We start from the raw sequence: 12,527 nt of genomic DNA, 5'->3' as shown, positions 1-12,527 counted from the left end.
CTGCCTCTCTTGGCACTCCGTGTCCTCCTACGTGATCTCACCAGGTCCCCGCTGTACCTATTTCCCAAATGCTGAAGTTTCCTATGAATAAACAGCTTACACGATCCAGCCTTGACCTCCCTCTCAAGTTTCTAATTGTATAGCCAACCATCTACTGGGCATACATACTTAGTTCAAAATTCCATGTTAGCCCGACCAGGCAGTGGCTCAGTGGATGGAGTGTCAGACTGGGACACAGAGGACTCAGGTTTCAATCCCTGAGGTCACCGGCTTGAGTGCGGGCTCACCAGCTTGAGTGCGGGGTCACTGGCTTGAGCATGGATCATAAACATGACCCATGGGCCCGGGCTTGAGCCCAAAGGTTGCTGGCTTAAAGCTCAAGGTCATTGGCTTGAGCATAAGGTTGCTGGCTTGAACAAGGGGTTACTGGGTCTGCTATACCACCCCCCCCCCATCAATGCACATATAAGAAAGCAATCAATGAACAACTAAGGTGCCGCAATGAAGAATTGATGTTTCTCATCTCTCTCCCTTCCTGTCTGTCTGTCCCTATCTCTCTCTCTGTCAAAAAAAAAAAATTCTACATGTTAAACTCACCTCCCCATCCACAATTTTCTCATCACCAGAATTCTCAACTTCAATTAATAACATACCAAAAAAAAGACCCATGTTAATTTTTTTCTAGTCCCCAGTATGCATTTAATCACCAAGTCAAAACAATTTCACCACTTGCTTCTCCCATAGAATCTGTTCTTCCCTTTTGTTCATATTCCCGGGACCCTACTTGGGGCCCTTACCACCTTTTCTTGAAGAATGCATTAGCCCTGTAAATTATTTCTCTACCCTGCTCCCATGGTCCTACTTAAAACCATCTTTTATACTCTAGAGAAATAGAGATTGAGGAGTCCTGGAACAGAATAAGTAAACAATTATAAAATTATAATTTTTATTTTATAGATTTCAACCCAATAGTGAGGAAACCGGATTAAAATAGTAATGATCTGAACAACCCAGTATGCACATGGTGGGTGTGGAGGGTAGGAGAAACAGAAGAGAGGATCAACATGGGTAAAATTTGGCTAATTGTACAGGGTTCCTTCTTAAAACACATAAAAATGTCCTCTTGAGTAGCAACTTCCATGAACTCTGTGCAGAACTGGGGCTCTAAGTTTTAACTCCCACTGTAAGACCTTTTTTATAGTCCGGATAAAGGAACTATCATGTTTGTTTAGGATTGGTATAATCAAAATCGGCTCCACTGGGGCTTCTCCTAAGCAATGACTCATGTTGTTTTAGCTGGTGTTGACTCATTGCCCCACAAAGGATGACACAGCTTTAAACAGGCAGAGCAGGGCCTGCATTTTCCAATTACATGCTTCCAGCAACTGCAAGAGGTCGGAGTTCTCTAGAGCGGATCTTTCTGCAACTAAGCACAATTCAGATTTTACAAAGACAGTTGCCAAGTCAACCTTGTAATCACGGAGCTTTATAAATGAGGAGGGAAAGAAGTCTAAGTTGTGGTATGTTAAAAATCACAGGGGCCAGGCATCCTCTGTTTTCCAAAACAGAATGTGCGGAAACTTAAGAGTCAGCTTTTTTCCCCATGTAATTGCTTGCTCTATTGAGGTCAGCAAATGTTTTTCTTGAAGATGCCAACGAAAAGTTGCAGCCAGTGTGTTTTCGAGACTCTTCGAGTTAAATTTAATGAGATAACGCGCACGGAGGGTTGTAACGGTGTTTGAAAGGAAGCTAAGGAAATGCCACTCTCACAGTACCACCACCTTTTCTCCAGTTCCATGCTCTTAGTGTGTCCCATTAGAAAGCCAGTCTCCCCCTCATCCATGATTTCCTCGCTGTTGGCCTGACCGCTCCCGGAACACAATGGACCGTGCTGTACCTCAGTCCCCTGGTAAAGGGAGCTGGTGACCAGGGTCAGCAGAAGGTATACATAATACATAGCCTGGCTCCACAAGCTGACTCTTCCTTCTGAGCTCTCAGCAAGACACTTTTCACTCTCTGCTTCCCAGCTGGGTCACAGAGATTGTTCCTTGCAGTCAGTCCTCACTCATGACTGATTTTTTCATGATGCCCAGCTCCTATGAATAACACACTCTGAACAACCTGGCTGGTTAAAAATATACTGCTCACAAAAATTAGGGGATATTTCAAAATGAATATGGAGCGAAAAAAAAGCATTTGATTTTTTTTTATTAAACAAGAACATCAGAAAAACAAGTCAAAGAAAGTTGTTCAATTATGCAAATGAGATGCAAAACCAACTTTTATTTCCTTGATGAAATGCCTGTTCCCTGATCCCTTAATGTTTTTAGCAGTGTAGTTAGAGACTCTTCTAAAGGCATGGCAGTTAGCAGAGAAGCTCGAGCACTCTGTTTCTGTATAATCAAAATAACTGTCCAACCTCTGTAGTTCTGGTGTCCATAGAACCAAAGTTTATCAAAATGGATACCTTAAAAAGTAGCACAAGTGCCCGGAGCCCAGAGGCGATTATGATTCTGACTTCTCCAGAAGATTCAAGTCCAGACTACGATGGGCCCTGGATTTGTTTTCGAAAAAGAAATCCTTAAAAGCCCAATCCAGGGTCAGCATTATCTATGGCTCCAAGGTTATGATGGATGAGGACCATGCTCAAGCTTATGGGAGACCAGGGATGGCTCATGGGTCCAGATGGCCACAACTATCTTATCTTATCCTAAATATCTGAGCAAGATTAGAACAGAATTGAGCTTTACAAAGGTAAGGTCCAGGACCTGCTTAGTCCCTCAGCTGGTTTCACATCTAGATAAGGTGAAAACTTGACTGAGTACTGGGAGACAGAAGAAGGCCCCATTAACTGGTATGGAGTGTTTCCTCAACGTTGAGAATTCATATATATATTAAATCATATATAAATCATATTGCAAGGAACCAAGCAAAAATATTTTTTTCTTCTTTTCCAAGTAAGAGGAAGGGAGATAGTGAGACAGACTCCCACATGCACCCCAACCAAGAGCCATCGGGCAAACCCCAGCTGGGGCCAGTGCTCTGCACATCTTGGGCCACGTTTGTAACCCAGATGTTTTTGGCACCTGAGGCAGAGGCTCCATGGAGCCATCCTCAGAACCTGGGGCTAATGCACCTGAATCAATCAATCCATGGCTGAAGAGAGGAAGAAAGAGAGAAGGGGGAGGTGGAGGGTAGAGAAGGGGGAGATGGTCACTTTTCCTGTGTACCCTGAGCAGGAATCAAACCCAAGATGTCCACACGTCAAGCTGGTGCTCTAACTACTCAGCATACCAGTCAGGGTGAAAATATCTTTTTAACCACAGAAATCTATCTCAGTAGCTAAAGAAAGCAATTAATTAAACTAAAATGAAAAATTCTAAGAGCTAGGTACTAATAACATGAACCTAAGGATTAAAGGATTAAAAACTGCCCTCCACCCTTTTGCCCAGAAAAAAAGCCACGAGAAGATTTCCTATTATTGATTGTTGGGATCTCACTTTCTTGGTCAAGTTGAATGAGTCCTCTAGCACATTTTGTCTGTTGTAAAATACCCTTACCCAGGTAAAACTGCACAAAGGGCAAGAATAGTTTCCAAATTAAAAAAAAAAAAATCTTGTTATTGCACATCTTTCAAGTGATACAATTTTCCAAATAAATTATTTCTATTAATTCATATTTAACCTACTCCATGCTTATTCCATTAAAACAAAGTAGACGTGATTGCAAAAGCAACAACTAAATCCGAACTAAGTAGAACATCTACTATGGGAAAGTAGAACACAGAACATCTACTATGGGAAAGTAGAACATAGAACATCTACTATGGGAAAGCAGAACATCTACTATGGGAAAGTAGAACACAGAACATCTACTATGGGAAAGTAGAACATAGAACATCTACTATGGGAAAGTAGAACATCTACTATGGGAAAGTAGAACACAGAACATCTACTATGGGAAAGTAGAACATAGAACATCTACTATGGGAAAGTAGAACATCTACTATGGGAAAGTAGAACACAGAAGATCTACTATGGGAAAGTTGCTATGGCTGGTTGCTAAGGGGGAAACAATACTATCCCTGCTCTCAATAAACCTACAACCAAATTCAGGCAGAAAAATATTATATATTAAGTAATGTTCCAAGATCTAAATAACGAGGTTAAAAAGCACCAGAGTTAGAAAGATTGGGTGGGAATGCTAGCTCTGTCATGTCCTCATTGTGTGATCTTGGGCTACTGCTCTGTGCCTCAGTTTCATTCTGTCATAGGACTGTTTTAAGGACTCAATGAAATAATATATGTCAAGATCAGTAAAACTAGGCCTTTTTTTTCCCTTAAAGCATTAACACCAAAGGACAGTGCATGACTAAATTACCAAATGATCATTATTAAGGCAGGTAAGGCCTGACCTGTAGTGGCGCAGTGGATAAAGCATCCACCTGGAATGCTGAGGTTGCCTGATGGATACACTGGGCTTGCCTGGTCAAGGCACATATGGGAGTTGATGCTTCCTGCTCCTCCCCCCCTTCTCTCTCTCTCTCTCTCTCTCTCTCTCTCTCTCTCTCCTTCCTCTCTCAAATGAATAAATAAAATCTTTTAAAAATGTTTTAAAAAAGCAGGTGAAAACACTTCTAGCTACTATTTTTAAGGAATTCTTCAGAAGTTTAGTCATTCTTTCTTTGGCTATGTTTATGCTTTCATTTTGCTTTTCATCTCCTGCCACTAAACCATGGATTTAGTCCCACCTGACCAGGCAGTGGTGCAGTGAATAGAGCATCGGACTGGGATGCAGAGGACCCAGGTTCAAAATCCTGAAGTCGCCGGCTTGAGTGCAGGCTCACCAACCTGAGCGCCGGGTCGTTGGCTTAAGCATTGTATCGTAGACATGACCCCATGGTCGCTGGCTTGAGCCCAAAGGTCGTTGGCCTGAAGCCCAAGGTTACTGGCTTGAGCAAGGGGTCACTCTGTTCTGCTGTAGCCTCCCAGTAAAGGGACATATGAGAAAGCAATCAATGAACAACAAAGGAGCCGCAACAAAGAATGGATGCTTCTCATCTCTGCCCCTTCCTGCCTGTCTGTCCCTATCTGTCCCTCTCTGTCACTAAATAAATAAATAAATAAGGGTTTAATCCCAAACACTGACATGTTAGTGTTGTTCACTGTGTGAATTTTTCAGTGCTGTAATGAAGGTAGCAAAAATGGGAAGTAAATCAATATCATATTATTAATTATAATTTCATTTTATTACATTTAACATTTTTTTCTAAACACTTGTTAGATTTCTCTACTGATCTGTAAAAATAAAATTCTTTAAAGGATCCTTGTAGAAAGGTAAATACATTGGCCAGTGTTTTCTAAATAAATTTCCATAACTGAATACTCAATGGGAAATTTCAAAGAAATGATCTTCCTTATATATTTTACAGATGTACAAATAAAGATATAAAGATTTATCTCTTCTACATCAAAGATAATCAGTACCTCCACTTAGAATTACCATATTTTTTGCTCCATAAGACTCATTTGACCATAAGACACACCTAGGATTTTAAGAAGGAAAAAAAAAAAATTCTGAACCAAAAGTTGTGTTAATATATTTAATAAAATACCATATTTTTCGCTCCATAAGACGCACGGGCATTTTCCCTCCACTTTTGGGGGATAGTAAGTGCGTCTTATGGAGTGAAAAATACGGCACTAAAATAGCACAGACAAATCTCAAGTGATTGACAATTTAAAAACAACTACATACTTCTCTGCCTTTGGTTTCAGTTTCTCTTTCCTGCCCTTTGTATTCTGTGTCTGTGTGCAGTCATCATCTATTCAACTAAGGGGTCAGAAAGGGAATGCACAGGTTTAATTAGTCTTTAAGAGTAACACGAGACACTTCATGTGGTTCTCTAAGTGACACCTGGAGTCTGCTCTCCCACCCTTAGAATTACTTGACCTTACTACCTGTCAAATGAATAGTTTTATCAATAATATTCATTTAATGAATTATGATTTAACACATTTGATACTCGAAGAATGTGTCGTAAACCCCAGATATTTAAGAAGATGAAAACATAGAACAATCTGCTACTTTCCTTAGTTCCCAGTTTAGAGAATAAAGCAATCTTTTTGTTTTGATGCACATCCTCTACTAATCACAAAGAAATGGAGACATGAAACTTCATATGATGAAGGACACATTATATAAAACTAACTCAGGTAACCAAAGCATAGCAAGAAACTGAAAGCAAACCGAAAAAGCTAAAATGTTGTCAATGTCTTTTGTTAGATTATACATCTTTTGTTAGATTTTAGTCCTTTGAACAGCATTTTCTTTACAGTTCTAACAAGCCTGATTATCTAATCACAAGAAAATTACAGGCCCTGGCCAGTTAGTTCAGTTGCTTAGAGCACTGTCCTGAAACAAGGTTGTGGGTTCAACATCTCAGCAGGTGCCTTTACGATAAGCACTACAAATCATACTGTCTTAATAATAAGAGTAATTAAGAAAAGAATCACTTCTACACCATTTAAGGATACATCTGATTTTTCATCCAAGGAGGCTTAAAAGCAAAACAAAGTCTATTGCTTAAATGGATAAACTTTATTTCTAGAATGTTCTTCTGAGGAACATTTTATTTCCTTTCTTTGCTTTGCTACAATAACATTTTACTTTTATTCTTTGCTGGAACTGATATCGAGAAACCATAGATTGAGAAAATCGAGAACGGAAATTACTTTAGAAATGAAATAGTTTGGTTTAAGGATAGAACGAAAAGAAATTTTGCTTATATGCAAATTAGAATGCTTGCTTTTATTATTACACGCTTGCAAATGTTCAAGTAACATCTTAGGAACACTGGAAAAGAAGATGTTTCCATCAGGTAGATATATAGTTCTATGAGAACAGACAGCCTCAGTCAATAGTCCCCAGCAAAGTGCCACTTAACAACTACCCTCTCTTAACGCATAATTTAACTTAAAAGCTTTCTGAATTTTTTCCTCTTAATTCTATAATAAAATTTTTCTTCCAAAAAAAAATCAAGAAACTTTGAAAATTAGAGAATTTACTTTCTATAGGTTTCATGAACTCAGATCAGAAAACAATAAACCATTTTATTGTAGTTTGTGGTAAAACTGTGAAAAAAAAAGTAGGTATGTGACTACTGATGCCTTTTTATATTTGGTTGACTTTTTAAAAGTGTACAGTACCTCCCCAATTCCATATACAGGTACATTTGTTACACAGGGGAAAGTCGTAGTTTCACAATAGGGAAACTTTAACCAGGTGATCAGAGCTGACACTAACATCTAATGAGAAACAATATCATGTACTCCCAATATAATGTACTGAGAAGGGCCCGGCATCAATCTGCAGAATCCTCATCGAAAATGCAAAACTTTGGTTTAATCATGAGGAGATATTGGACCAATCCAAACTGAGGCTTCCTTTGAAACAACCAAGTACTCCAAAAGTGCCAAGGTCATAAAAGACAAGGACAGACTGCCACAGATTGGAGGAGGTTTAGGAGGCGTGAGTAAATCCAATGTGGAATCCCTAATTCAATTCTACAACAGAAAAATTCCAATGCTAGTAGAAAAACTGATGAAACTGGGATGAAGTGCCTAGTTGCGTTAATAGTGTTGTTCCTGTGTTAATTTTCTAGTTTTGATCACGGAACTATGGTTATGCAAAATATATATTAACATGAGGGGAGGCAAGGAGAAACACAGAACTCACTGTACTACTTTTTACAAATTTTCCATATGTCTCATATTATATCAAAATAAAAGTTAGGGAAAAGTTGTCATCTATATACACATCAAAGAGATCCTATAACATCCTAAGTTTCTCTGAGTTTTTGTGGATACATGAAGGATTAATGATCAGGGAGAACTGAGTATGTTAAAAATGGACAAAGCAACTGGCCAAATGTTTAGCCAAATGACACGATCAAAGGAAATGTGCCAGATGTTTTCCACTAGCTCTCCATGTGGAGGCACCTACACTCAGCAGGGACCCCACTGTAAAGGGAAACCAGAGACGCAGACTCTGATTTCAACCCTAACAGAAAGAATGACTATAAATACCTTATTCTCGCTTATGGCTCCTTCTTTCCCTTATTATTTCTGAAGCTTCTAGAAGTATAACTACTGTGCCCCTGAATTGGTGTGCTTGTGTATCTGTCCATAAGGTCACTTAAGTGTCTCTTAATTAGTTCGTTTCAATCCAGAAAAGTACCAATGAATATGTCATTCAAAGTTCCTGTATTTATTCTTTCCTGCAAAATACTTTCCAATCATCAGTACCCTCGTTTTAATATAACGATTCTCATTTAGTTATGATATTAGGAAACAACACGCCTTTGCAGAAGCTTCAATGCTGTTGTAGAGTTAGAATTCCTAGGATAACCTTGGTTAGTGTCTATATTTGTTTTTGAGGAAGAGTTGGTTCTTCTTCTATTTTTGCCCTTTCTCAGGAAGTTGAATGCATAATGAGTTAAACATGGCCATTTAGCATCATACCTTCACTGGAAAATGTCAGCTTTGTATGTAACTTAGAAAAAATTTTTGAAGCAACAAGATATCCAACTTGACCTTCAGCTACTTTTCACTTAGTAAGTGAATTTAATTTGTATGTATGTTGACATTTTCACTATGGATTCTGAATAAGGGTGAAGAAGCTTAGCCTCTATAAAAAAAAAATCACACGATTCTAAAATCAGTTCCAACCATTTGTTTGAACAGAACTGAGAATGTATAATCCTTCATTCTCATTTTCCTTTACAGGATAGAATGTGCAAAAAGGAACTACTGCACCTCCTCCCAACAAACATGTACTTAGGACCCCTGAGTCCCTTTCCTACATGGGGAAGTTTGGGGATTGGCACCAAAACTGTTTTACTTTCCTTACATCAACAACAATCGGGGTCCGAATTGATCATAGTTAATAACACAGCTAACAACTGTCAGACACTATTCCAAGCAGCTGAAGCAAGTTGCCCAGGGCCACATGGCAGTAAATGGCATAGGTGACATGTGGGGGTCTGGCTGTCTGGCCCCAAGCCTGAGTTAACTGGCAAGTACTAAAAATGGGCAGACCCAAAAGAAATGACAATGGACACCCTGCTTCAGTGTTGAAGATTAACAGGGAGAACGTGCAGCTGAGCAGCCATTCCTCTGCTCACCATGCTGGCAGGAGGGCAGGCAGCAGTCCTGGGCTCCTGGAGCCTCTGCTATTCCTCCCTTCTTCCCTTCCCCTCCCCCTCTTCTTCCTCTCACTCTCTCTTTTTTTTTTATAGTAAGCTGGCAGTCCACATTTATATCTGAAGCCTCTTGATTTTGAAATGTTGCTGCTTCTTTTAATATTTTTCTAAAAGTCCCATTGGTCGGAGAGGTCAAGAGCCACGTTCTCACAGCAGGGACTTGGTCTCATTCATCTTTTTATGTCCAGTGCCTGATGTGCTGCTGGCACGTTGTAGGTGCAAAAAGGTTGTCTTCTGCTGTTAAACACCGTGCCATTTTATCTTGGCCATTCCATCTTGCTCATTTTATAATCTTAGTAGGAATTAATTCATTTATTCAACAAATATTTACTGAACTACTGCCCTGTGCTAGACACTGCTCCAGGCACTTGGATACAATAGTGAAGAGAAGAGAATGGAGAGACAGAGCAAGTGAGAGAGAGAGCAAAAGAAAAGAGAGATAATACTATTTTAGGAGAAATAGGCCAAAAAAAATCAAAAGCAACATAAAGTCAGATAATGTGGAAGATTGGAAACTGAAGGATGGTTTGCTTTGAACTGAACCAATGCTACCAGCTAAAGAATGATACTTAGAAACTTAGATATACTAGTGCATGCTTTCTAGTGCCATGCTGGTCACTACTCCATAAACATGTCACACATATGTAAGCAATTTAAAGGACAGGGTATTCTTGAAAGAGAGAGTGCTTTCTTCATAAGGAGAACAATATGATCTTGCTCCTTGGCTTGAAAGGAAGTATTGATCAGTAGTTAGTGAGTCAGAGGTTAATAACTTGGGCTTGGTTATTTCTGTTATCAGACTCATGATTGATGGTGTCCTCTAGCTCCACTAAATACAGGGACCTCTTTCTGATTGCTGTTCCTGGGAACCAAAGCATTAAGCTATGCTCTAGCGATTCAGTTGCAGGGCCAGGGGTCGTCTGTCTCCTGCATCAGAGGGTGAATGGCACAAAGGTCCCTAGAGACAGGATGCGGGGAAGTCACCAAAGATGCAAACTTGGAACAACATAAATCTAATTGGAAACTTGTATGTTCAAACACTGGCTAGCTGTGACACAACCCCTCCGCGCTCATGCATTATTATTCCACAAGACCACATGCTGAGTTAATGGAACTTCTCCTCCAGTTTGCTTTGGAAACGGATGTCGATTCAGATAGCCCAAATGGCACAATCTGGCTTTTGCTCTTCGACGGCAGCTGGGAGTTACAGACAGGACAGCTATATTATCAGGACTAGCTAACAATGCACAGTCCTGGCCCCTGCCTCTCGTCAAATCACTTATATCTAGTTAGTTACTCATAATTTGAGTAATGATAGTCAATGATGATGTTTAGAAAACATCCTAAAGACAAATGCAAGTTTGTAAATTCAAGCAGCCTTTAAAAATAATGTGCACAGCCTTTAAAGTGGGAAGAAAACTGTTATTTTCTTTATATTAAAATTAGATTTGACCCATTCTGCTCTTTTTAAAAGAAACAATATTTTCTTTGTTAGCCAAGCCCCAAACAGATCTCATGCCAATGCATTTTGTTCTTCTCATGGATACTAGCCAAAAGGATATTCCTTAAAATAAAAGTCACAATCTGTTGAAAGCTTCACAAGTCAATTAAATTAGGAAACAAGTAATCATCTCACATAACTAAAAAGTGTGAGAAAAAAATGACTGAAAATAAATATGCAAAAAGGCATACCGAACTGCCCACTTGTGTAAAAAACAAAACAAAACAAAAAACCACGTTCATCATTGAATCCATGGCAGTCAAATAGCTACATTTAAACAAATAAAACATCCCCTAAATACTAGTCAGATATCAAACCATTTCACTTATTAGTGTATTATTGTTTTTCTACCCACGGAAATTTCCTAAGACTAACATTTTGGTTTTAGTTAATAGAGAAGCCTCATTGGCCTTGATCTTGCATCGAATAGATGGAAACTGATAGTAGGATAATTTAACAGAGACCTGATTTATTAAGTCTAAAATGCACATAATAAGATGGTTATGCATCTCTTTGGACCAAAGGAGATAAGTTATAATTGCATTGAAAGAAGAGTTAACATTAACAATAATAACATAATGATACCAATGTCTTTATTCAGTTGAAAGCTTTTTGAAATCTATAAATCAAATTGTTTCTAAAAGTCTACTGAGATTTCCTTGGTGGAAACTCTCTCCATCCAGGGCGTTTTAGCTCAGGTGCCCTCGAGTTACTGAAGCAGCTCAAGATAGTAGTCAAGGATTTAGGATAATGTATTTAATTTTTTTTTTCCACTTTCTGCTTGTGTTTTATTTTAAATGATTTTTTTTAAAAAAATTTCCAATAGCGGAATGGGTGAATCTAGCAGAACTGAGGCATATGCCTACCATCACCAAGTTTTTTGCCAGAACACAGCTCCGCTGCTAACCTCTGCTAAACAAGGAGTGAGCCTGGGCGGCTGAGACACGCACACCCCACTGCCAGTCCAGGACAACACAAAGAGCAGGAGGCTCACTCATCCGTCCACCGAAACTTGAAGCAACCATCAAGCGATGGTGGTGGTATGCCCTGGCAGAAAACCCAGCTGCAAGACGAAACCCCCGAGCCCAGGAACTCCCTGCTCCCTCCGGAGCGCCTGTCGGTCGGTACCTGCTGCCCGTGTGGCTGGCGGCGGCCCGGGGCGCGCAGCGCGGCTCGGAGCTGGGCGGCTGCGCGCGAGCGTACGAGTGGTAGGCGGTCAGCACCACGCCGCCCGAGTCCTCCACTTCCATCGTCCGCCGCGCATGTCCCGGCTCCCGCCCGAGAACAAAGGCGGGAACCAGCATGGACCAGCACGGGACCCCGTCACCGGCGGGGAAGCAGGGCCGCTCCTGCTCCTGCTCCCGGGGGCTCGCTCCCGCTGTCAGGGGAAGCCGGCCCCGCCCGCGGGGCCGCCCGATTAGCATAGATGGTGAAACCCGCCCAGGAGCCCCGAGCGGGGAGGGGGGCGGCCGGCGGGGAGGGCTCGGCGCTGCGGTGGGAGCCCTGCTTCTAGGAAACTGGAAACCGGCCTGATGCTTGGGGCTCGGGCTCGCTGCTCTAGTCAAGTTTTTCTTGCTTTGTTTCTTTTCCTTTTCCTTTTCTCACCCCCACCCCCACTTCCAAGGGGAGGCTTTTCCGAGAGCTAGGAACATTTCCTGCCTGGTGGCAAGGAGCAAGAGAAGGAACTCGGGCGCCTGGGAGCCCAGGCTGGGAAGGAGAGGGGCCAGGTCTGCACTTGTGGTCTGGGAAGGAAGGAAGGGAGAA

The 12,527-nt window shown here is 40.9% G+C and overlaps 1 protein-coding gene and 1 pseudogene across 5 annotated transcripts in view; one reads left to right on the top strand and one right to left on the bottom strand.

Moving 5' to 3' along the window:
• Window positions 1-2,585, top strand: part of LOC136315604 (interferon-inducible double-stranded RNA-dependent protein kinase activator A-like) — a 42,819-nt pseudogene extending 40,234 nt beyond the window's left edge.
• The window catches only part of ARHGAP28 (Rho GTPase activating protein 28), a 214,088-nt gene extending 201,891 nt beyond the window's left edge, over window positions 1-12,197 (bottom strand). For 3 of the 5 annotated variants that reach the window (XM_066246985.1, XM_066246986.1, XM_066246987.1), the window contains exon 1: window positions 11,892-12,197. In XM_066246985.1, coding sequence (XP_066103082.1) covers window positions 11,892-12,187 — 296 coding nt within the window. In that variant the 5' untranslated portion in view covers window positions 12,188-12,197. The remainder of the gene's footprint in view (window positions 1-11,891) is intronic. The other 2 variants (XM_066246990.1, XM_066246991.1) reach the window with 2 other exon arrangements.
• Between the last annotated feature and the right edge of the window lie 330 nt (window positions 12,198-12,527).

The sequence above is a fragment of the Saccopteryx bilineata genome, chromosome 11 (assembly GCF_036850765.1).
Source record: "Saccopteryx bilineata isolate mSacBil1 chromosome 11, mSacBil1_pri_phased_curated, whole genome shotgun sequence".
Lineage (NCBI taxonomy): Eukaryota > Metazoa > Chordata > Mammalia > Chiroptera > Emballonuridae > Saccopteryx > Saccopteryx bilineata.
Note: the sequence above shows the minus strand (reverse complement) of the source record. Positions and strands in the feature narration are given on the sequence as shown.